At 38.4% G+C, this 26,144-nt stretch overlaps 1 protein-coding gene across 10 annotated transcripts in view; it reads left to right on the top strand.

Moving 5' to 3' along the window:
* Nucleotides 1-429: 429 nt before the first annotated feature.
* EMSY (EMSY transcriptional repressor, BRCA2 interacting) overlaps nucleotides 430-26,144 on the top strand; it is a 76,346-nt gene continuing 50,631 nt past the window's right edge. Inside the window, exons 1-8 of one of the 10 annotated variants that reach the window (XM_084893368.1) lie at nucleotides 430-1,029; nucleotides 2,832-2,940; nucleotides 10,198-10,297; nucleotides 12,007-12,081; nucleotides 13,332-13,373; nucleotides 17,019-17,194; nucleotides 19,308-19,457; nucleotides 21,619-21,878. In XM_084893368.1, the coding sequence (XP_084749494.1) occupies nucleotides 2,871-2,940; nucleotides 10,198-10,297; nucleotides 12,007-12,081; nucleotides 13,332-13,373; nucleotides 17,019-17,194; nucleotides 19,308-19,457; nucleotides 21,619-21,878 (873 nt within the window). In that variant the 5' untranslated portion in view covers nucleotides 430-1,029; nucleotides 2,832-2,870. Of the gene's footprint in view, nucleotides 1,030-1,846; nucleotides 2,134-2,831; nucleotides 2,941-10,197; nucleotides 10,298-12,006; nucleotides 12,082-13,331; nucleotides 13,374-17,018; nucleotides 17,195-19,304; nucleotides 19,458-21,618; nucleotides 21,879-26,144 lie in introns of those variants that run through there. The other 9 variants (XM_084893372.1, XM_084893365.1, XM_084893367.1 and 6 more) reach the window with 9 other exon arrangements.

Here is a 26,144-nt window from a genome sequence, read left to right as displayed (position 1 = left end):
TACATCTTCAATTCCAGGTACTGACTTCGATTTTATGGCCGCGAAGAATCGTATATTGGTCTTCTTTTCTCTTTGGGGGAAGGGAGGACCTATCACTCATCTGTAAAACAGGGACAACAGTACCTTCTTCACACAACTCTTCTGTAAGAACAAAAGCTAAAGGGTGAACCTACCAGGTCGTCGGGCCTCAAAATAAATCCCTTCTTGCCTTTGACAGATATAGCACGAGGCAGCACTATCATTCCCACTTCACAGGTGGAGAAACCCGAATTGGAGGACGCTTAGGGTTCCCCTTCTCCGCAACCTCGCAACCACTAGCTCAGGTACAAGCCACCTGTGCTGCCCACTACATGGATTCTCCTGGCGCAGATAACGCTTCGAGCTGCGTCGGAGGGGGGTGGGGGTGGGAGAAGGGAGCAGGGTTAAAAGCAGCCGATCATTGCTCCCAAGACTCCCATGAATCTGAAACTAATCCTCCACGTCCCTTCAAGGACATAGCGGCTCTCCTTCTAGCCCTAACCTCCCTTGGAATAAAGGTCGCGGGAAAACCTCGGCTCCAGCTGCCAACGCCATTTTGACCGCTATGGGTGACGCCACGTGCAGCAGAGAGCGCAGCTGATTGGCTGGGAGGTGGCAGCCGGAGACAGGGCGCGCGAAGCCGGGGTGCAGAGGGGGGACGGAGGAGAAGCCAAGGAAAACTACAATCCCAGTCCTCCTTGCGCGTGCGGCAGCCGACCGAAGAGTTCGGGTTCGGACCACAACTCCCAGCTCCCCTCGCGATGTCTCTCCGTTTCCTTTCAAAACGCGGAGGAAAAGAGGAGCGGGGAGAAAGGAGGCCTTCAGAGGGCTTTTCACCCAAAGGCGGGAAAGGCGAACTACATTTCCCGACGGGCAGCGCGCAGCTGCGCCTGCGCCCTGGCACCTGTCGCCATCTTGCCCCTTCTGAGGCACCGCAAACAAACCCGATTCCTGGTGTCCCCCTAGTCTTGGCGGAGGAGCCTTTTAGATGAGCCCCGAAAGGCCGGGCAGGTGGGTGACTCTCAGACAGGGTGCCGGGAAGAGCTGGCAGATGAGTCAGGCTGGGAGGAGCCCTGGGCTGAGCATGCAGAGCCCGGCTCGGGGCGCCCAGCCCCATCCTCCGTTGTCTCCTAACGGGATCGTTGGGTTCCCGAGGTGGGCTGAGGGGGGACTCTGGCAGGCCTCGTGCTGGGCCATCTGGGGTTCCAGCCCAGGGAGCCTCCCGGTGAGCTTCGGTCACCTGCCGGGCTGTCCACGCGCCTCCCCTCTCTCCTCGTTATTCTCTCCGCGGAGGAGGGAGCGGAGAAGCGCCGAGCTTGGCCGTCCGGGGCCCCTGACACCGGCTCCTGGCCCCGAAAGGCTCGGGTCGCGGGCTCGGGGTTGGGGTCGGCGCCGAACGAGCGGCGCCCCGGCCGCGGCGAGGAGGAGGGTGGGCTGGCCACCCCGGCGGCGCTGCCGAGAGTGCATGTTTGGGGAGGGGGCGGGGCGGGCCGGTCTCCTTGACACCTGAGTCGGGGAAGGATCGCACGCGATCCCTGTGCGGGGACCAGGCTCCGGCCGCCGCTGCCCGGGTCTCCGGGGCGCTGCGGCCCCGCGGGGGCATCGCTGGCGGGGAGGACGCCTCGGGATGCCGTGACGTGGTGGTGCCCCATTCCGGCGGTCGGTCGCCGGCCGCCTCCAAAATCCCGTCGGGGGCGGGGACTGGCGTGCGCAGGGAGCGGATTCTTGTAGCTCGGCCCCTTCTTCCTCTTCCCCACCCCTTTTCTTTTTGTCATCCTGCCTGCCGGGGCGCGCAGCCCGTCTCTCCTCGCTCCGGGGAGGCTCTTGGCTGAGAGGACGATGGGAAAAGTAGGGGGAGGGGGACCTCCACTCCGGGCGAGGAGTTGTTGGGAGTCCGCAGCCTCGGCGCCTGGAACGGGATGTAACTGTTCTCAGGGTTCGGTGCCCGACTCCTAGACCAGACCGTGAGCTGCTCGCTCGCTCGTTCTTTCGTTCGTTCGTTCGTTCGTTCATTCATTCACTCACTCACTCACTCACTCATTCAGTTCACTCTTCTCAGTCATTCATTTGTCTACTTAACACATATTTACAGCGGACCCACTGTGTGCTTAGCAGGTATTGCACAAGTGCCCAGCTCCGTGTTTTTTTTGTTTTGTTTTTTTTAATCTTCCAGCTTAGGGAATTCCCATTGCCAAGTAAGTTCCTAGCATCTAAACTTTTGGTAAATGGCTAAAGACGACAGGGTGTGCATTCATCTTTCATTGTTAGGATTGAGGAGAAAAGTTCTTAAGTTCCATTAAGCCATGTATGGTGCTAGGAGTTTTTCCATATTTTTGTTTCATGTAACTCATAAGTGAAAAAGCCAACAGAAATCAGGTAACTTGTCCAAGCTTACCAAGGTAGTAGTGCCTGTTTATTAAGTAATGTACCAGCCACGATGATAACTTCACATACACAGTTCTCTAATCCTCATCACAAACCAGGGGATGATACCTCTGCTTTAGAAATGTGTAAAAGGTATGCTCAGATAGGCCAGTTTTCTCGGGATCACACAGGCAGTAAGGTGAAACACGGAACTAGAGTTTACGCTGGTCTGACTCTGTGGCCTGTGCTTTTTCCAGTCATAGGCTGGAGTGGTATGCTCCCAAATGATCATTTAGTTATTTATTTGTCAGAAGTTGGAAAGTGTGGTGGTGAAAGAGTGGTTGTGAGATATTCTTATTGTTGGTTTTTCTTCCCAGCCTGTGGAGCGCCAGGTGAGTGTCCTTTGGAACGTACTTGGTAATTTGATTTTTTTTGTTTTGTTTTGGTAGGGAAGACAAGCTCTTTGGGGCTACCAAAAAGAAGCAGCAATGCCTGTTGTGTGGCCAACCCTTTTGGATCTCAGCAGGGATGAATGCAAAAGGATTCTTCGAAAATTGGGTATGCTTTTCATTTTCGGTGTTTTATGCCTCTGTGATACTTTTCTCTTTTTGTTTGGATCATGGCTGTTTGCAGGGATGACATATTTCTTGCTACATTAGAAATTCTTTAGTGGTATTCTTCTCGTCTTACTCATTGTTATTTCTCCAGTGCCTACCATAGTGCTTTGTACATAGTAAGTACATGAATCATAATAATCATAACAACTAAGAATTCTTGAGGGATACTGGGCTATTCTGAGTTCTTTACATTCTTATTTAATCCTCAAACTAAAAAAGGAGGTATTTTTCTTTTTTTTGTCCCCATTTTACAGATGATATAACTGAAGCTTAGAACTCAAGATAATGCTTTTAGTAAGTCCTGGAGTCAGTATTTCAATCTGGGGAATATGATTTCTGTCTCACTTTAGCATACTTTTAACCTTCATGAATGTATATGTGAATTACATATTGTTTCTGGATTGTAAGTTAATGTAAGCTATGCTCTCTTTCCCAAATTATATTTTACTATCAGTAATAAAATACCGTTTGTGGTGTAATGAATTACATAGTAATCCTATATAATAAAAGGGTAATATGCAAACTGATCCTAACAGCAGAATGAATGGGAACAACCAGTTGCTATGACACACACTGATCACCAGGGGGCAGACGTTCAATGCAGGAGCTGCCTCCTGGTGGTCAGTGCGCTTCCACAGGGGGAGCTTTGCTCAGCCAGAAGCTGGCTCATGGCTGGCCAGCGTGGTGGTGGTGGTGGTGGTGGTGGTGGTGGTAGCAGCCTCTCCTGTCTCCATGGCAGCGCTAAGGATGTCCGACCTAAGGGCTGAGGGAGCGGGGCCTAAGCCATTAGGTTGGACATCCCCTGAGGGCTCCCCGGCTGCCAGAGGGATGTCTGACTGCCAGCTTAGGCCCAACTCCCCTGGGGAGCAAGAGGGTGCAGGCTGGGCTGAGGGCCCCTCCAAGTGCATGGATTTTTGTGCACCAGGCCTCTTGTTTATTATATTTTCCGTTAGCACAGCCTTTCTCAACTAGCATTTAGGGACTTAAGCCCTAATATCGGGTCTAGTAATAATTAATGTCGTTTTTAAACATTCGTTTAAAATCTTGCTTGGCGTTGACTTGTATTGACATAACCTTCAAACACGTGGTATCTACAGAACGTGTGAAGTGCAATTAACAAGTTTTGCTTGAAAAGGTTTGTGTTTGGTTTGGTTTTTGTTGCAAAACTAGGGCTAAGAAGATGGCGGATGAAGAGCATATTAGGCACTGCATGCTTTACGAGTTCCAATTAGGAAGAAAAGCAAGTGAGGCTGCAAAAAACATCTGTAGTGCTCTTGGTCAAGATGCAGTTAGCGCCAGAAAATGCCAGCGTTGGTTTGAGAAATTTCGCGAGGGAAATTTTTCGTTAGATGACAAGAGTGGTCGAGGCCGTGTGTCCAATTTTGATCAAGAAGCTCTTCAAGCTCTTTTGGTGCAAAATCCTCAAATTACCCAACAAGAGCTTGCGACAACTTTAAATTGTTCACAAAAAACAATTTCCAATCAATTGCGTGCACTTGGCAAAGTCCAAAAGTTTGGAAAATGGGTTCCTCATGAGTTGACCGACAACAACCGTAATCAAAGAGTCACAATTTGCAGTTCGCTCCTCTCTCGTCAAAACTGTTTGCTGTTTTTAGAGCAAATTGTTACCGGAGATGAAGAATGGGTGCTGTATGTTAATTTGAAAAGGCGGCCTCAATGGTTGGACAAAAATGAGGCTCCGCAGCCCATGCCAAAACCTGACTTGCATGCGAAAAAAGTGATGTTGTGTGTTTGGTGGAATTTTAAAGGAATTCTTCATTATGAACTTTTACCATCTAACCAAACCATTACAAGTGCAGTGTATAGTGCCCAATTGGAAAGGTTAGCCCAAGCTTTAAGAGAAAAAGAACCCGCGCTGATTAATCGGAAGGGCGTAATTCTTCACCACGATAACGCACGACCGCATACTGCAAGAATCACTGCTGAAAAACTGCGCCAGTTGGAATGGGAAGTTCTCCCTCAACCTGCATATTCTCCTGATATTGCCCCTTCTGATTACCATTTGTTTCGTTCTTTGCAAAACTTTCTTCTTGGAAAAAAATTTAATAATGAAGAATGCCTCAAAAATGCATTGACCGAATTTTTTGCATCAAAATCACAAGAATTTTACAACAGAGGGATTAAAATGCTTCCTGAGCGTTGGGCACAAGTAGTAGAAAACAACAGCAACTATATTGTTGATTAAATTTTGTTGTATTGTTTAAATAAATTCGATTTAAAAAGTATTAGAAAACGACATTAATTATTACTAGACCTAATACTAAAGTATCTGTTGTATATAATGAACTAACTTCTTATGTATCCAGAATGATATTAGTTATGAGAAAAAGAGCAATTCAAATAATTTTCTGTATTTTGTGGTTCAAATGAGGATCCTTGGTTGAGAAATGCTGCTTTAGACTGCAAGGTAGAAGAAGGACCTTGTCTCATTTACCACTGTAGTCTCAGGCTAGCACATAGGTAGGTGCTCAGTAAATGAAAAAATATTTGAAAAGAACATTAAATGTTTTGGCAGTAGATATGAATTATTTAGGTATCTATGATTTTGACGGGAAAGTGTGGACCTTGAATTCAGACAGGCTTGGGGTCTTGGTTCTATTACATGATCAAGGACAAGTTATTTATTCTCCCTAAATCTGCTAGCACTTTCGTAAAGGAAGGTTAACAATATCTGCTGCATAAGTTTGTTATGTGGATTAACTGTATATAAAAAGGGCCTGTAACAGGGCTTGACATCTGAGCATACAGTATTTTAAAACAACTTTTAGACATTTTTTTTGCAGATGAATCTGTGAATTTTTTAAAATATATATTGTATTTTTTATTTTAGAGCGAAAGTGCGAGGGAGAGAGAGAGAGAAAGAAACATCAATGATGAGAGGGAATCATTGTTTCTGCTGCTTCCTGCGCACCCTTCACTGGGGATTGGACCCGCAACCCAGGCATGTGCCCTTAACTGGAATCAAACCTGGGACCCTTCAGTCTGCAGGCCTATGCTCTGTTCACTGAGCCAAACCGGCTAGGGCAGAACCTTTTCTTTAAAAGAAATGTTGGTCAGGAATTCCTATGTATAAATCTGATCATAGCTGCTCTTACTCTGCCTGTTAATAACTTTGGCTGTTTTTATTTCCCTTCAGGCCACTATGAAGATCTCTCTATTTTAAAAACTTAGCATTGTGTTTTAGTACAACTAGACAGTTGGTTTGTTTTTGTCTTTGGTCAGTCATTCTTTTATCTTTATTTTCCTTTAACTTTGTATCCAAACTTTTAGTACTAATTTAAGGATGGTTTTCTACACTTACATGCAGTTGCTATAATTTCTAGCAACTATAAAGTAAGGCTTGTATTTGTTTCATAGCTGAAATAATTAAGAGGAGCAGTTCGCAAGCGGCCGTGGTAGGAGCCTTTCGCGCCTCTGCGGCAGCGCTAAGCATGTCTGACTAAGCCAGCAGTCGGACATCCCCCAATGGCTCCTGGACTGCGAGAGGGTGCAAGCCGGGCTGAGAGGACCCCTACAACCCCCCTGCCCGAAGTGCATGAACATGGGGCCTCGATATATAAATGCAAATTCTTGAGCTATCACTCTTAACAGGGGCTTTATGGACAATAATATAATTGAATTGTTGATTTCTTTAAAGGGAATGGGTTGAGGACTTTATAAAAATGGTATGGTAAATCATTTGGGTTTCTTTTGGTGGTGTTTGCATGTGTTTATTATTTCATTATACTTATGTATCATTAAAGTTAACACTATGATAGAATGACATCAAAATTAATGTCCGAAATTGGTATTTGTCAGGATCTGAGGATACCCATCAAAATGGAAATCAATAAATGTGAAGGAGGTTGGGAAGCTATTAAAAGTTCTTTACAATGAGTGACTTTCTGGAGAAGGAGAGTAGGGGCCTTTGATTTTGTAGCTATGGTAACTGTTCTGAGTCCCAGTATTTTGTGAGGTTGCCACCTTACTTTTGTGCATGACTTTTTAATTAGACTTGGAGTGAGACTTGATACGGTATGTCAAAAATATTTATCACATTTCTTTAATTTCACTTTTTTTGAAGTAGTGTCTTGATCACTATAAATTCCAGAGCCCCAAAGTCAGTTTCTTTTTCTGTTTTCTCAAACTACTTTTCTCTGACCTCTCCATTTCTTATGATATTGACATTCTCCTAAATGTCTTGTAAACTGCAAAACAATTCTTTCCACATTCAGTTACTGAGTCCTATCAAATAAGAACTTTTTAGACTGGAATTTGAGGCTTTTCTTAGTCTGGCACCAAACTACTTTTCCATTTTCCTTCTCTATTCCCTTACATACACCCCTTGTTGGATTTTAATCCCCTTGAGGATAGGGAATTCGTTGTTTATGTAAATATTCTCCATGGTTCCTTGTTGTAGTAATGTTCAACTACTAGTTCGGTTTGAATTATTGACTATGCAAGTACAGACATATTTTTACTTCCCCTAGTGTGAAATTCTCACAGTAGTCACTGACTTAGTGGAAGTTTGATGTCTGTAGGAAACATTACCTGCTGTCTTATTCTCTATTCTTTTTGCACACTTGCCTTTTTCCCCTCTGCTTGCCTGGAGCACAGATATCTTCTGATTAAAACCTGTGCTTCCAGACGAGATGATGTGTTTCTCCTCTGTGCCCCTACCACTCTATTATACACTGTATCATAATTGTCTGATGACTTTTTTCTTTCTTTTTTTTTTTTTTAAATATATATTTTATTGATTTTGCACAGAGAGGAAGGGAGAGAGATAGAGAGTTAGAAACATCGATGAGAGTCATTGATCAGCTACCTCTTGCACACCCCCTACTGGGGATATGCCCGCAATCAAAGTACATGCCCTTGACCAGAATCGAACCCAGGACCCTTCAGTCCCCAAGCCGAGGCTCTATCCATTGAGCCAAACCGGTTTCGGCTGATGACTTTTTTCACTGTAGCTATATTCTAGAGTTAACTCTTTGATGGCAGGATTTAGCATACTGTCTGGTGTATATTTAACAGGACTCAATATTAATTTGTTGCATGAAATATTTCATAAGAGGGGCATAAACATTTAGAGTGCAGTGATTTCTTAGCTGGTTATCCTAGAGTTTTTCTGAACTCTACTTTGGGTCCTGATAATAGCTAAAATATTGATATGTTTTCTGGAGCTAAGTATTTCCTACACTATTCCAGAGCCTTGTTCGTCCAGAGAGACCTGGTGAAACATTGATCTTGTATCCAGCACAGAGTGGACATGCAGGATGTTTACAGCTGGGATAATTCCTTTGGTCCAGAGATTTCTAACTAATACAGTCAGCTCAGCTTTCCATATAAAGCTTTTTTTTAAACAATTAGAACTGTGAATAATATGAACTGAAGGAGGCTATTAGTTTATTATTGATATAAGTGCTGAGGATGCAAGTATCCTTGCTTTTATTATTTGGCTAACTTTGAGTGTCTTTTGTGTCAGGCATTGGCTTGTGGCAAATACTGGTAGCAAATTGAATTTAGTAAGGAGATAACTTTAGCCTGGGAACTTATTTCCCATCGTTTTGTTTTACCCAGCTACCTGTCTCTAGCATTAGTGATTTAAAACAACAACTATTTTATTATTTCTCAAGATTCTGTGGATTGCTGGTCTTGTCTGAGCTCTTTCTTTTGGCTGTTTTCAGTTGGTAGTTTAGCTGGTTGACTGGGCTCAGCTGAGATGGCTGAGCCTCTCTCCATGTGGCCTTTCATTCTGGGCTTTTTCATGGCTTGGTGATTTCAGAGTTCCAAGAGAGCCAGGCCCTGTGTGCTTGTCAGCTTGCATCACATATGCTGGTTTTAAAGGCTAAAGCAAGTCACATGCCAAATCAGGGGGAGAGGCATGGTTCATTGAGAGCCATTGAGGACTTTTTGGTTTTACTAGTTCCAGGGATTGACAGTTTTATCATAAGGGTTGTTGCTGTGTTGGTAGTATTAAGTCCTGTAAGAGTAATTCATGTTTCCTAATTTGCCTTAATCATTTTAATGGTTGTTTTTATAGCTTGGAGAAGCTCTTAGATCTGGAAGATACCTTCAGAGTCATATATATATTCTTTTTGAATATATATATATTCATATATATATGTTTTTTTTTAACTGATTTCATAGAGAAAGGGAGAGGAAGAGAGAGAAATATTAATGAGGAGAGGAATCATTGATTGGCTACTCCTGCACACCTCACACTGAGGATTGAGTCCGCAACTTGGGCATGTGCCCTGACGGGAATTGAACCAAGACCTCCTGGTTTATAGGTTGATGCTCAACCACTGAGCCACACTGTCCAGGCCCTTCAAAGTCTCTTTTGGATAAAGAAACGGGGGCTCAGAGATGAGAAAGGACTTGACCAAGGTCATACAACTTGTAAGTGGCAGTGTTGGAGCCAGAATCTGGCCACTTGACTCTTGTTCCAGTAATTTTTCAGTTACACAGTACTCAATAGTACTCTCAATTATCAAGGAGGTATGTGGACTATAGTTTGAATTCTTAAGCAAGCCTAAGGAATTATTTCAAGGATTAGAGGTGAAGATACCTTTCAGTAATGTTAAAACCTTCTTTATCACCCTTATTAGATTATTTAGAGTCTGTTTCCAGTTGTTGGTAGTAATCTGAGTTAAATGTCCTTTAGTGATAATGTGTGAGACAAAATATTTTCCGTTAGAATTTCTTTTTTCTTTTCTTTTTTAAAAATATATTTTATTAATTTTTCTTACAGAGAGGAAGGGAGAGAGATAGAGAGGTAGAAACGTCGATGAGAGAGAAACATCGACCAGCTGCCTCTTGCACACCCCCTACCGGGGATGTGCCCTCAACCAAAGTACATGCCCTTGACCGGAATCGAACCTGGGACCTTTCAGTCCGCAGACCGATGCTCTACTGCTGAGCCAAACTGGTTTCGGCTAGCATTAGAATTTCTACCTCCATATTTTAAATACATGACTTCTTGAGGCAGTAAAAAGAAAGTGATATAAAGTTATAAAAGCTACATTTTAATCTATGTTATTAGATAAAATTTTTGAGAGGAATTTAAAAAAATATTTGTATATTGATTTTTTTAAATCGATTTTTAGATTTCTTCCCCTGAAGCTTTACTATATGTAGCCACAGTATTAAAATATTGAAGGCCTTTCTTGATAAAATAATTTTCTTCTTCTAGAATTGGAGGCATATGCTGGAGTTATCAGTGCACTTCGGGCACAGGGGGATCTCACCAAGGAAAAGAAAGATCTTCTTGGAGAACTCTCAAAAGTTCTTAGGTAAATTATCATAAAAGTTTGTGAGACATTACTCTAGAATTTCATTTTAAGGGGTTTCAGTACTTTTCACACTCAGATTGAAGACAGGTCTTCAAGTTGTTGGTGTTTAAAGATCCTATCCCAGTCGTGTACTTTGTTACAGGAAATTATGCAATTTACCATTTATTCTGTAATATAATAAAAAAGGGTTTAAGGCAGGTTGTTTTAGGCTTGGGCCAGCTGCAAAAGGAAAGTATTTTTCATATGGGTAGAGGAAAGAAGAGCTGGCAGCAACTGGACATGAAGATCTAGAGTCTAGACCCAGTTACTTAAAAAAAAATAAATTTATATATATATAAATATACACACACACACACACACACACACACACACGTTTTTGTTGATTTTAGAGAGAGAGTAAGGGAGAGGGATAAAGGGATAGAAACATTGATCATCTGCTTCCTGCATGGCCCCCAATCTGGGCATGTGCCCTGACTGGGAATTGAACCTGCGACCTCTTGGTCCATGGGTCAGTGCTCAACCACTGTGGCACAGCTGCCGGGCTCACAGTTTTTTGAGGAGACGAAGGAGATACTAGGCAGTTGTCTTAATTTATAGAAATGGTGGTGATTATGTAGTCATAGCCTTAAGGATAGTTTATCCCTTCAGCTTCCTATTAGAGTGGCACTTGAATCCATTAAAAAATTCTTGTAGAAGGGGTTCTTTGATATTTTGATTAAGCCATTCTAATATCTTGAGCTTTCTCAGAAAATGTTCTGTTTTAACTGAAGTTTCCTTTCTGCATTTAAAAACAATTTTTAAAAAGTGAAAGTAGGGAAGAGGCTTTTCCTATATTAACATTAGTACAGGGACATTATTAAGCCAAATCATCAATCTTACTGTCTTCATGTTTAATAATTTATGTTTTTTGTTTTTTTGTTGTATATACTTCCTCATAAATTCTGCTTTCTAGTCCCTTAAATTTACTTTAATCCATAGAATAGATTTAGCTTTCACAGTAAACACTACAATTGGAAGAGTGGTATTTATTTTATTACTTTTGAATGGAATGCTGTAGCCTTTTTTCAGTATTGTTTTAGTATTTTCAATATTGTTTAGTATTAACTTTACATGTATTTAACCAGGTTCAATGTAAGCACATTTTTACCATAGTGGTAACATGACATACTGTAAAGACACATGGCTGAAATATGGAGTAATAAAGGAGTAATATCCTGGTGTTAAGTTTCATAGCAAGTTGCCACTAGAAACAGATTATCTTGTCATTTTCATTTCTTTATTATATTCATTGAACATAAAATTATAGACTGTGCGTGAGCTTTAGAGAGGACTTCAGAAGACTTTCTCCTGAGTGATTAGGGATCATTCAGTGAATTTGCATATTCAGATAATAGGAACCTATACTAATTTGATCATAGTCTGACATTACTGAGTTTTTGAGGCATTGACTTGAGATCAAGCTAAATTTGTCTTCCTGTGGTTTCAGATTTTCAGCTAATTCTGCAGTTACACAGAATCAGTCTGAATCTTTTTCTTTGAATTTAATTAAATAAAGCATTTAAAGATAAATGTTAGATTCCCATCTATATCTTTTTACAAATCAACTTTGCCCTCCCACCCCAAGTACATTGTTGGCTTAAACATTAATAAAAGTGTAGAAAAGAGCTGCCTGCTTGACAGAGTTCTATAATGGCTATTTTTTTTCATAGCATCTCAACAGAACGCCACCGTGCTGAAGTTCGGAGAGCAGTAAACGATGAACGGTTAACAACAATTGCACATAAGTAAGCCATTAGTCATACCACCCCTGATTTTTTATGACATAGTAAAATATAGTTTTGAAACAGTCTTCCTATTGTGTAGCAGATTCCTGAGTCTTAATAGTGATACTGCTCTACTCAGGGATCCTGACCATAATGCTATTAACTGTTTATTCAATTGGTTATGTTACTGCATTTGGTTAGGCAAGTCTAAATACTCAGTTCAAATCCCGTTACAATGTAATCTCTACAAAACTAAAGGCCCCCAGAATTTAGCAGATGATTCACTTGAAGCAGAGTTCAGTAACAAATTAGTATACTCCCCAAATTTGACATTCCGAGGTTCTTTGTAATGGTATTTGATATATATTTATATATATTGCTTTATAAATAGGCATTCTAAATTTTTTGATAACTAATATTTCACATGTTTTGAGATTAACAAAAAGATTATAAAATATGTGTTCTGCTATTAAGACATATGAATATAATATATTTTTAAAAGCCAACAAAATACAATTATAAAGGATTCTTATCAAATTATTTTTAAATCATTATAACTATTTGGCAGGTGGGGTAGAGGGTGATAGAGGATTAAGGGCAAGGATCAAACAGTAGAGTATGTATGGAGACAGTGCCTCCTAAAGAATAGAAAGGAACAGAAGTTAATCCTTTAAATGTTAATGCAAGATAATAGGAACATTTCATAAAATATAATTCATTTGTTTTTTTTATTTTTATGATGTGATAAATAGTGTATTTAAATTAATTGGCTCTGAAGATCCATTAGCTTCATGTTGTGCTTCACTGTTCCTCATTTTACTTAACCTATAAAATGGAGTGCTGTCTTTTTAACCTCATAGTTTGAAAGTTTAGCTATTTGAATTTTGAGAGCTTTCAGTGGTAGATATGTATGCACTGTAGAAAGCTGGCAGTTTTCCATTAGAGATATTAAATATTTAGTTGTCAGGCCAACATGGAACAAAATATTAATGTGTTCCTTCTTTAACTTACTGTAAATTTTTGAATTGTTATGCTCAAAAAGTAACAACTGAGCCTGGATTCTAATTTGAGAACTGGTAATGGGAAAGTAATGTGCTAGATAATAAAGTAGTTAATAGTAGCTTGTATACAGAGGCATTTAGATACAATATTAGTAAACCTTAAAACCATTGGAATAGTATTGTGGGGCAATAGTTGTAAGTTGATGCATCAGTGTCATACTTAAAAGATAACATTTATTTAGTCTCCTTTTCCTTTTTTCCCCTTTAAAGAATGAATTTATCCTTATATTTGGGTGAAAGACCAAGTTACAGGTATGCAAATAGGTTATTATTATTTCAGGCTTTTTCTTGTATTTATTTCAAAATTGAAGCTCTCAATTATTCAGGGGCGCATATTTCATTTACAAATTAACCTTGCCCCTTGCTTTTCCTTCTCTTCTCCTTCTCCCTCACCTAATACTGTCCACCCTTTAGCCATTTTGTTGCTTGGGAGTACTCCAGTCAGAGGGTGGGAAGGGAGAGGAGGTGAACTTTTTAATTAGTAATTTTATTACTTATTAGTTGTCCTGGAGAAGTTTGGTGGAATAATTTTCAAGTATTTGCCAAAGTATTTTTAGGTAATACGTGGGTTTCTTTAATCTGTTTGACCTCTCCCTTTCCCTCCTCTATCTATTAGCATGGATAATTGAGAGTTGGCTTTTATCTGCCTGTGTTCCCCTCCCCCCTTCTGATTTCTTTAATACACGAATTTAATTTTTGAAGTGCTTACTTCAGTGTATAATTTTAAACTTCTTAGGTTTTTCCATATTTCTGTTTTAATATTTTATATTGTGGTTTTAGTTTGATCAGATGTCACATTTATTTGTTGAGCCCAACCGTCAGAGTGGCAGTGGTGAGGAAGGCATAGATCCCTCATTTGCTCCATCTCCTCTGTCTTTCCCTAAGAGGGAGCAGCAGAATCTGGTTTTAAAGAATATCTGTAGGAGGGTGTCATACTCTGAGCCGGAAAAAAGCAACTCTAGCCAAGGAAGAATGCATCTGAATTGACTGCATTCCCCTTCTCTCCCGTCCTTCCCCCACTCAAAATATCAGCTTAGGCCCTAGGAATGTGGTTGAAAGGTGAAGAGAAAAATGAGAAGACTGAGCACAAAGGAGGTAGAAAAAAAAGGAGTGGGGTGTCTGGAATCAAAGAAAAACCTTGCCTGTGGCTTGAAGCATAACACTTCTTTATTATTTGGTACCAGGCCATTTATTAAGTTTGTTTCTCGAATTCAGTTTTGAAACATGTCAGAATATTATAGTATTAAAGCCTGGAATATCAAAAGCCTTCAGAGTCTTTAATTTGTCCACTCTTGCCAGCATTGTTTCTAGAGTTCAAAGAAAGAGGTAATTTGGAATTATTGTTCTCCTAACTCCTTTATCATCAGCCCAACATCATAGGAGACTGTGTGAGTTTCTATGTGAAAATGATGATTTCCTGTTAATGCCCTTTTCACCAAAGGATGTGAGGGCCAAGGTAGTTTTATTAGTTGTCATGTTAGATAAGGGGCTGGAACAAGGTTTCCACCCTCCTTTGCCATCTTAATATAACTTAGGTGTGCCAGAGAAGCCCTGGAGTAAGTAGTTTACAAAAATTTCTAAAATTTAGTTTAGATGATTTGTGCAACTAATGCATATTTATACCTTCATTGCTAAGCAGAGAGGAATTTTTCTAAATCTAATTCTAACATGATGTTTAATTTTTCATAATTTAAAAAAAGTTTGAGCATATTTGCATGAGTAGAAATTTGGAAGATTTGTATATTAAAAACTTCAGTGTGTCTTTTGCGCTGCAAATTTTCTTTTCAATAGCATATGTTCATGTGTTTGAAATTATTAATCTTCCATAATTTCTACCACCATTTAAACAATGCACCAGGTAAGTGTAGATAACACTTTATTTGTGTGGTAAACTCTCACTAAGCACATTTATTAGTGATATTCTAATAAAATGGTAGCAAAATAGGAGTTAGCCAAGAAAATGCTGAATATCTTTTCGAATTTTTTCCTTTGACAATTAGCTATAGCTGTTTCCTGCCTCTCTTGTTTATACCATTCTGTTTCAGAACTAGCATCAATGTGGAGATAATGTGTTAATAGATCTGTGAGGGGGTCTTAGGAAGTCCTCTTTCTCTTGTCTTAAGTAAGACTGTGTTAAATGATGAGGAAATGTGCATATTTCCCACAGTAACCCATCAACTCCTAGAAATTCCTTTCTGAATGGAATGTAAATCCTTCTCAAGTTGTAATTTTATTTGTTCTATTTAGTGAAAGTTGGTAGTAATTAGATAGCAGTGCCTGATTAGTATAAATCAAAAGCAAAAGCAAAAGTTAGACATAAAACACATTTGAAAATCTTTATATGCTCTACTTGTAATGTGAATAATTTCAGTAACATGATAAATGCTTGTTGAAGGAGGCAGTTAGTAGCTGTGTGACCTTAGGCAAGTTAGTTAAACTGTCAGTTTCCCTATCTACAAAGTGAAAATAGTATTACCAATTTCATAGGATTTTTGAAAGAATTACATGAGTTAATTGCATATAAAATGTTTAGAATAGTGCTATAGCAGAGATAGAGTAAGTGCTTAATTTATGTTAGTTATTATAATTATAACCATCATCATCATCATTATTCCACTGTCCCCTAATAAGGGCTTTTCTGTACCCTAAATATGAAGAATCAGTGGACAGAGTGTTAAACTCTAGGCTGGGTTATAGAAACTTTGGTTTTGCAAAAGATATAGAAATATTTCTGATTTAGTGAAGAGATTGATTGATTGACTCTAAGTGAATTTTAAACTTCAACCCTAATCATTAATCAGGAGAAGTGACACAACTACCTTTTACAGGGCCAAGTAAAGAGAGGAGATGCAACTATCTTTTCATATTTCAACCTCTGTTTGGATCCCTGGATAAAATTTGCTCAAGAACCTAGCCAGTTTTGCTCAGTGTTTAGAACATCGGCCCACAGACTGAAGGGTCTCGGGTTCAATTCTGGGCTAGGGCATGTACCTTGGTTGCAGTCGGGGCACCTACAGGAGGCAACCAGTGAATGTGTCTCTCTCACATCGATGTTTCTCTCTTGTATTTCCTTTTTCTTTACACTTTCTTTAAAAATCAATGGAAAAAATATCCTCAGGTGAGGACTAACAAACAAACAAATTTTTGCTCAAGAAGTTTAGAGTACAGAAACTGAGAATAGTGTCTGCTTGAGGATAGACTTCAGCAGCCTCAAAATACTTAACAGTGAAGAGTGGTATAAATAAATAAAATTAAAATAGTGGCAGTTTCTCCCAGTGTCCTCAGATCTAGTCTTTTTAAAAATAATATAAGGATAATAATATATAATAATAATATTGCCAGTGAAATATGCAGTGATATATACAGCTGCCTTCTACCCATCAGTCTCCCTCGTTTACTGCCTTCAGTTTTCCATCTTTGAAAGCCTTAGAACCTCTGGCCATGCAGGCAGTTAGATAATTTTGCAAAGGTTCACTGAATTCCATCCTTAATTATTGAGGAAAATTTGATTTTTAAAATTGAGTTCTTTTTACCTTTCTAGTTTAATTATAAAATTAAGTAGAAAAGTTAGTAGAAAACTAGATTTCATCCATACCACTGGATTTAAACTAATGAAAATAATACCGATATTTATTTAGAATGCATAGGAAAATCTTTTTAGAGTTTCAGTTATATTCATTATAATCAGATGATGGAATAAGATATGTAAGAAGCTAAGTATATATGAAATTCCCTGAATTCTATTTATAATTTTGATCTTACTTGCTTAAAATGAAGCTTCTCCTTTTCACCTAAGGTACTTTTTAAATGTAAAAAGTTGTATTTGTTTGAGCAAACATATTTGATTCACTTTCCGTGATTGAAAACTCTTGTAGCAGCGTTTTCTTTTTTGTTCAGTATGTCTGGACCTAATAGCTCTTCAGAATGGTCCATTGAAGGTCGTCGATTGGTACCACTGATGCCCCGGCTGGTTCCTCAAACTGCCTTCACTGTAACAGCTAACGCTGTTGCCAATGCAGCTGTCCAGCACAATGCATCTCTTCCAGTTCCTGCAGAAACAGGAAGCAAGGAAGGTAAGTAGAAAAATATTTGTGTATAGAGAAGACTTTTCCTAGATTCTTCAAGAAAAGTTGTGTTATTTTTTATCTGTTTATATCTCAGAGGTTTAACTGTTTATATCTCAGTTTAAAGGTTGCAAATCAATGAGCAATTTTTATTCTGAAACTAGAAACTGCTAAGTTTTTAGTCTCAGCCACAATTAATTTCCTCCCCCTTTTATGCAAAGTGTAAATTATATTAATTTAAAAATTGCAAAAAAATCTTCTTGGAATGAATTTTTGAGATTTGTGTGTTTTGTTAGGAGTGAATAAAAGGTTTTAATGGGTGACATGGAAAAATAAGTAAGATAATAAAAGTCACTTAGCTGCTGGTGAAAGATGCTAAACTTATTCTTTACAATATAAAGTTCTGTTTTTGTCTTCTGGAATCAGTGGTGTATGCTGTGTCTCTATTCCACTCAATGTGCCAAATCCGTTAGGGATTACCTGGCGGATGAAGAAAGCTTTCTTACTGTTACTTAATCTAGTTGACACATACTTTAAAAATCTTTGGATTTTCCTGAGGTCGCTAAGAGTAATATTAAATTTGAGAGTGCACATTGGATTGACTTTTAGTAGCTTACTTTAGTGTTGCATGAAAATGGCCTTGAAAATAATGTAGTTGTCAGCTGACTTTGGGGAATTGTCTTTTTGGAATAGCAGTGGGCTGTGGAGCAGAGTGAGATACCCTTTTTGTGCATGCCAAGTTCTCTTTAAGCTGAAACAGTTATATTCAGAGACAGTTACCAGGGTGCAAACTTGACCTCCATTGAGTTTCTGATTTGTTTGTTGTAGGAGAGGTATCTTTTCTTCCCACTTAACCCTTTCTATCCACAACTTTGGTAGAGTGGAAAGAATATAGGATTTCCAATAGTCAAATCTATGTTTGAATACTAGTTTTGCCATTTCCTAGCTCTGTGATCTCCAGTAAGTTTTTTAGCTTCTCTCAACCTTGGTTTCCTCATCTTTAAAATGTAGATTGGTATTGTAACAATCCTATATAATAAAGAGTTAATGTGCAAATTGACCCTCACACCTTCACAAGATGGCTGCCTATGACCAGGCCGGCAGGGGAGTTAGTGAGGGACAACCAAATGAATGGAAAAGCAGGCTGCGTGGGGTGACCAGGCCAGCAGAGGTAGGGGGAGTGAGGGGTGACCAGATCAATAGAGGGGGCAGTTAGGGATGACCAGGCCAGCGGGGGGTGGGGTGCAGTTGGGAGCAACCAGGCCGGCGGGGGCTGGCAGTTGGGGGTGAGTTGGCTGACAGGGGGACAGTAAGGAGTGACTAGGCTAGCAGGGGGGGCAGTTGGGGGCAGTAAAGGGTGACCAGGCAGGCAGGCAGGCGAGCAATTAGGAATCAGCAGTCCAGGATTGTGAGAGGGATCCCGGATTGGAGAGGGTGCAGGCTGTGCTGAAGGGACCCCCCCCTCCCCCTTCCCTTCTGAGCACGAATTTCATGCACCAGGCCTCTAGTTATTAATAATAGAAGACAAAGATTTAGTGTAGTACATTGTACTCAGTAAATGGTGCCTATGAGTTATTTTTGTTTCTTGTTATTCAAGATATTGAAATATATGTTGTCATTACTTTAGTTGAGTTATTGTTGCACTGCTTGGATGGCAAGTGACTAGTGAGTTGGTTTATAATAAAGGAACCTTGCCTTGTTTGCCCTAGTAGCCAAGTTGGAAATTGCTATGGTTAGGAAAACATTATCCATCACTGCATCATTGGTGCTGGTATTAATATTAAAAGGGAATTTAAGTACTGTTTAACTCCTGCCATGAATGGAAAATGGAAAATGATTTTAATTTTTCTTAGATAGTTTTAGACTTGATTTCTTTATAACTGCACTATTGGCAGTGTCACCTGTTAAATACTTGGGGGAAACCCAGTTACATGATGATTTTCATCATGTTCAAAAGGTTATTAATACCTTTTAATTTGTAAACCTAATATCTAGCACTGCCCTCTAACTTCTGATCACATGAAAACATTAAAATTAGCCTGTGGTAAAACTAATTTTTCTATATGAGTGGACAGTTTTCGTGAAAGTTAACAGCAGACTTTTTTTATTGTTCCTTCAGTAGTGGTTTGCTATTCCTACACAAGTACCACGTCAACCCCAACCTCTACCCCTGTTCCAAGTGGCAGCATAGCAACGGTTAAGTCTCCAAGACCTGCCAGTCCTGCCTCCAATGTAGTTGTCTTGCCAAGTGGAAGTACTGTTTATGTCAAAAGTAAGTGATATTCTCAGTGTTGTTATTAGGATCTTCCTGGCTAAATGCTGCAGCATAGGCTCCGATTAGATCTGCTTTCTTGGATTAAATCATTGATCCACAGGCTATTAGCGGTGGTTAGATTTTTGGAGGTTCTAAAGAATTCTTTACACGTGACTAGCTATATATTGCTTTTTAATTAGTTCTGGAGTTGAGAAATTTCTTTTCTTTTCTTCTCTATGGGGAATATGCCTTGAACAGTGCTATCCTTCAAGTATTTAGTTGTTTTGATTGTCATGGAATAGAAATGGGATTAGAAATGAAGAATGTGCTTATGTAAGTCATTCAGTGTTTACTCCTACAATTGTAATCTTTGTAGAGCTTTAAAAAAAATTACAGACATTATCTGTTAGATTCAGTGAAGCATTCTAGACGGTCCATCTTTTATATTTCTAATTGACTATAATTTTTTGAAGTTTATTTGTAGTTTTTAACCCCTCAATTCTACCCTGTAAAGCAGTTTACTATCAGTTCATTTTTGTTGTTGTTGTTGTTTTTCTTCTCCATTGATTTTTGGAGTGAGGGAAGAAAAGTAGAAGGGAGAGAGAGAAAAAAAAGAGAGAGAGAGAGGAATACAGACATCCATGTGAGAGAGTCACAGAGTCACATCGATTGGTTGCCTCCTGCACATGCCCAGATTGTGGCCAGAGGTTCGACCCTGCAACTGAGGCATGGGCCCTTGGCCGGAATGGAACCTGGGACCCTTCACTCCGTGGGCCTACTCTCTAACCACTGAACCAAACCAGATAGGGTGATCATTTTTTTGGTTTTTAATATCTATTTCTATTTTTCTGGTTTTGATGTTAACTAGAGATCATTAATATTTGATTTTAATTTTTGTCAATATAATTATAAACTTGATTTCTTTTTAACTGTTAGAGGTGGAATTAGCTGTTTTAGACAGGAATGATTTTAGATCATTGTCAATGTTGTTTAAATTAGACTCTAAAAATTAAACATGTAAGGAGTTATATTTTATTACAAGTTCCATGAGTCATGCTGTATCTTTATAAAAAATATCTTCTCCGTAGAGATTTTGTATGTGTGTTGCAAGGTTTTATGTTTCTCACTTGATTTTAAAAACAAACAAACAGTTGAGATTTTAGTACATAAAAAACTGAGAATTTGGGACTATTAAATTTATATCTGATTTCTGTGGATTTATCCAAGATGGTCTTTTAAAATAACTTTAGAGATCTACTTTTTAATAGTTTTTTTAAAACCTTCAAAGTGAACCTAACCATAAAATCACCATTTTACATAACATGTAGTTTGAAGTAACAAGAAATATATTGCTTTATTCTCAGAAGTTACACAGGCAACATTAGTTTGGGATAGAATAATTCATTCACTTAACTTTATATGTGCAAGGCATGATGCCAGGGAAACAACCAATAAGACTTAATCGTTTTCCTCTCATTACCCCTTAATTATGGGAGATATGCAGAATGACAGTCACATTGTCATGGAGTAAGTGATAAGAAGAGAATATACAAAGTGCTTTATAAGCTCAGAGGTGACATGGATTCACTGTGGAGATGGCTTGCAGGATGATGATTGTACCATGGTGAAGTGGTCGTTGATGGGAGGTAGTATTCCTCAAACAACAGCAGCATATAGAGACTTCAGATGGATAGAGTGTGGTAAGGCTTTGGGGAATGGTGAGCAGTTCAGTCTACCAGGATTATAGAGGTACACAGGGTTGAGTGGGACAGGTTATTGTGTTCTTGTAAAAATATGGGACTTTGATATAGTAATAATTTTGTGCCTTATTTTGTAGGAAGATAAAAACGGTTAAAGAATTTGAAACAGGGCGTTCCCATAAGATTTTATAACTGGTAGTAGGTTGGCGGGTGGAAAAGAAGTAGAGATTAAAAAGCATGAAAGCCTTTTAGGAGGTTGTTACTAAAATATGCAGGCGATAAGAGGGTCTTGCCATTAACATAGGAAAGAAGGCATTCAGAGACAACTTCTCTGTAGGAGGATTGATGGGACTTACTACTGACTGGGCATGACAAAGAGACAGGTTAAGGATGATTTAATGATACAAAGATATTAAAATACGGTGTAAAATACAATGTTAAATTGCTATAAAGATAGCAAGATTGTCCTTGTCTTTCAGGTGTTAGCTGTTCAGATGAAGATGAAAAACCCAGAAAACGCAGGCGAACAAACTCTTCTAGCTCCTCCCCTGTTGTCCTAAAGGAAGTTCCAAAAGCTGTTGTTCCCGTCTCAAAGACAATCACTGTGCCTGTGAGTGGAAGTCCCAAGATGAGCAATATCATGCAGAGCATTGCCAATTCCTTACCACCTCACATGTCTCCTGTGAAAATAACCTTCACCAAACCATCAACACAGACGACAAACACAACAACACAAAAGGTATATAGCGGTGGGAGTCTCTGCTTGCCAATTGCCATTTCCGTCTCTTTCAGTACAGTTCAGACTTAACAAACATGCACTGAGTACTTACTATGTGCTTGGCATTATGCTGGGAATATTCACATCTTAATTCTGCACAAACAGCTTGGGATAGGTATTTCACTTTTTCTAGATGAGGCTCAGAGATGCCAAATGACTTGCCTAATATGCCACAGTTAGCAGATCCCATGCTTCTAAAACTTTTATTCTAATTTATTATTGTAATGCTACTTGGAAAAAATTAAATATGAAAGATTATTTTTACCTGAGATAAGATGACTTTACCTTTAGGCACTCAGTTTTTACTTTGCTAGAGTAACAGAGTTATCAGAGTTAGGTGTTTCATACAAGAAGGAAGCATATGATTAAATGGATAATTGTCTTTTTTTTGTTGTTTGCTATCATCAGTTTATTCCTAACTCTTCTTCCGTATGTTCGAATCATCGGTATTCTGTCAATTTCATCTTACTAGAAACCTCTAACTTCCCACACTAATCTGGATGTTGATGGCATCCTAGGCTTCTTGCACACCTACATTTCTGGAATCTTCGTTCACTGCATTCCTCTTTCATGGTTTATTTACTCATTTGCTAGAGCATATCCAGCAGTAACTTCTTGGTATATAAGTGGATGGAGAGTATATTTTTGAGATCTTGCATGGTGGACTGATAATTTTTTTATGCTACCCTCCCACTTTCTTGATGGGGAAGTATTCTAGAGTGGCAGTCATTTTTTTAAAAGAATTTTGAAGCTATCACTCCACTCGCCGTTGGCTTCCAGTATTACTTTTGAGAAGCCCAATGCTGTTCTAATTTCAGATCCTCTTCTTTTTTTTGAAAACTCAGTAATTTTCAGAGTTCTGAAATTTCAAGGTAACTTTTTTAGTGTGAGTCCTTTTTTTTAATCCATTGAGTTGTGTACTGAGTGGCCTCCTTCATTTATTTCTTTAATTTTTTTCTGTTCTCTTTTTGGATCATCTATTATTCATCACATTGAACTGCTTGGATTGATTCTTTCGTTGTTCTTATCCTTTTCTCACTCACATTTTCCATTTGTTTGCTTTTTCTTTCTGCTTTAGTATAACGGTTAAAAGCCTGGATTTTGGAATTAGACTTTTTAAATTCAAATTTCAGTATTGTATTTGCCACTTAATATCTGTGACTGGAAAAACTAAACTCTAGACCTAAGTTTTCTTATTTGTAGAATAGGGAAAATAACATATCCATTTTATAGGATTCTGGGGGTATAAATGTAAAACTGTTAGAATAAAGTCTAGCACATAATTAATGTTTTATAAGTATTATTTCTCTGTATTCTTTAACTTTATCCTTCACTACTTTATGGAAATTTTTATTTTTGCTCTCATACTTTAAATTTCTGGTAATTACTTTTTATTCTCTGAAAGTTCCTTTTTTAAAAAATATACCATCCTGCTCTTTCATATAATCACTATATTCTCTTATGATAGTTCAGGGTAATTTTTGATGCTTTTTCTTTTACCTGTAAGTTCCTTTTATTTGTTTGTTTTGACCTCTCATATCAGAGTTTTCTTAAATGCTGGCTATTGATTATATGTGAAAGTGGGCATTAAAAAACTGACAGAAAATTCTGTGTATAGAGTGGCTGGTGACTTCCTTGTAGTTTGGCCTAGCTGGTTGACTATCCCTTTACCTCCATTAAGCTGTCACTCTAATTTGGGGCTTTTTCAGGGACTGGTCCGTTTCCTCAGAGGAGAATCTTCAGTTTCCTACATAGAGCAGTAAATCTTGGTGTCATCAAATTCCCTGGGATTTAGTCTTTCTTTAGGATGGGGGAGGATAACTGGGGATCTAAATGCTATTTAAACAGACTTTCAGCTAATTTTTTTCTCTCTAGTTCTACTTTTATCCCCACTTCAGAAGTATTTTGTGCTCTCAGTTGCTGAGTCTGAGGTTCTCTGATACAAGTTGTCTTGTTTTTGTTCTGTTTGCTGTCTTAGGTTTTCACTCTCTTGGGAATGCTTGATCAATTATTGCTTGTCTATTTTCCAGTTTCCAAAAGTTTTATAGCTATTGTCTCCTTTCCATTTTGACTTTCCAGGCTTATGCGGCTCTTTCCTTTAAAAAAATCTGTTCATACTGTTAGAGGAATTTGGGAGAGAGAGTGGAGGTAAATTTTTGTTTTCCATATGTGATCTTCCACCTTTCAATCTTCAGATATGACCTTCATTTAAAGAATCTCCTTGAGTTTTCTAGAAGGATACCATTAGCTAATATATAAAAAATATCATTTTCTTAATTAAGTAGAAGTGATAATAAGTTGATCTGTGGAATTATAATTCTATTTTTCATCTTAGAATGAGCATTATGGTGTAGTGTTAAAATCAAGCAAGGCCAAAACCAGTTTGGCTCAGTGGTAGAGCGTCGGTCTGCGGACTGAAAGGTCCCGGGTTCGATTGCAGTCAAGGGCATGTACCTTGGTTGCGGGCAATTCCCCAGTAGGGGGTGTGCAAGAGGCAGCTGATCGATGATTCTCTCTCATTGATGTTTCTGGCTATCTGCCCCTCTCTCTTCCTCTCTGTAAAAAAATCAATAAAATATATTTTTTTAAAAATCAAACAAGGATTTTTCTAGGTAAAGAGGCCTGGGATGGAACCCCAGTTCTTTCAGTTTGATCTAAGATAAATTAGTCTTTTTAAATCTGTTTACCCATTTGTGACTTGAGAATAATGCCTGTCTTAAAAGATTATTGTGAGGATTAAATGAGATAGGATATTTTAAAGTACAACATCATGTGTGTACTCAAAAATGTTAGCTCCTTTCCAATGCAGTTATTTTATGGAAAGCAGTGTTTTATTTATTTGCACCATTGTGAGTGAGTTGTTTCAAGTAACTAAACTCATCAATTAACTGGAGCTTACCCCTTAATATATAGAAATTGACTATTTTTGATGACTTCTTAAAAGTTATACTGAACATAAATTTTGTATTTGTAATTTGATGTCTCCAAGGTAGGCTTTTTGAATATCACTTTTTATATATTATTATAATATAATTATTGCTTTCTGGGCTAACCCTGTATTATGTGGCAATGTATTATAACTTTTTTACTGACTTCTTTGCTGGATCTTATTTTATCAGTAATTCTTCTCTCTACCTTCTCTCCTACTTTCTAAATTTGAGTAATAGTGTAGCAAAGTTATAGCTAAAAGAGCACCCACCTCCTATCCATGCCTATTTCCTTATTGTTTTATTTTTATTTATTATGCTTATAACTAGTTCACATATTACATATTTGTTTCTTTCCTATTAGAGTAGAAATTATTAAGAGTAGAGACTTTGTCTTACTCATCACTGTATTCTTCAGTGGTTAGAATAGTGTCTGGGATGTAGTAGGTGTTAATATTTGTTGAATAGTGAATGAATGAATGAATGAATGAATGGATTTGGTTCCAGTACTGGCTTTCTCACTATTCTTGAACCTTAGTTTGCTATAATACAAAGTTAATGACAGTACTTACTTCCTAGAGTTATCAGGATAATTAAATGAGATGATTCATGGAAAGTGCTTTACACAGTGCATTTGTTGAATTTTCAGAAATTGTCACCTAACATTATTAACCTTTCAATCTTCTTTGGTAGACCTATATAAATATACTTATAATAGATGGAGGTTTGCTTGTAAGTAAAGTTGGTGAACTTTTTTTTAAATTTAGTGACTTTATTTTTTTTCTTTCTGACTTATGAAAATGGATAGTTGAGGTCGTTACACTTGTGATGTTTATAAGAGTGCATATTTATCTCCAAAGTCATATATGAGTCCTACCATGAGATTTCAGCCTCAGAAGTTTAGATTTGTTCTAGTGTGTTTAAAAAATAAACATTTAAAACAAATTATGTTAAAAATAAGATTCATTGATTCCTCAAATATTTATTATTTGCTGTGTTCCAGATGCAAAGCTACTCTTACTTCATGTACACTCTACCATTAGTTTTATTATTTCTTGGACAAGCTGAGTATGGGTAGGACTAATAGATATTGTTGTTGTTTTTTTTGTTTTTATTTTGCTGGGTAGATGGATTTTTTTTTTGAAAACTTTGTAAGGCTGTTGACATTATTGTATTCACCTTGGATTTCTCACAAATCCTATGTAAGTCAACTTAGGAATTAATTTAGGTAAAGTGATTTTTACATTAAATATAATTATTTATGATTTTGTGGACTTGATTCAAATTCTAATAGGTCATA

The sequence above is a fragment of the Pipistrellus hanaki genome (assembly GCF_964339955.1).
Source record: "Pipistrellus hanaki genome assembly, chromosome: 9".
In the NCBI taxonomy this organism is placed as follows: Eukaryota; Metazoa; Chordata; class Mammalia; order Chiroptera; family Vespertilionidae; genus Pipistrellus; species Pipistrellus hanaki.
This window is presented reverse-complemented; position numbering and strand designations above follow the sequence as displayed.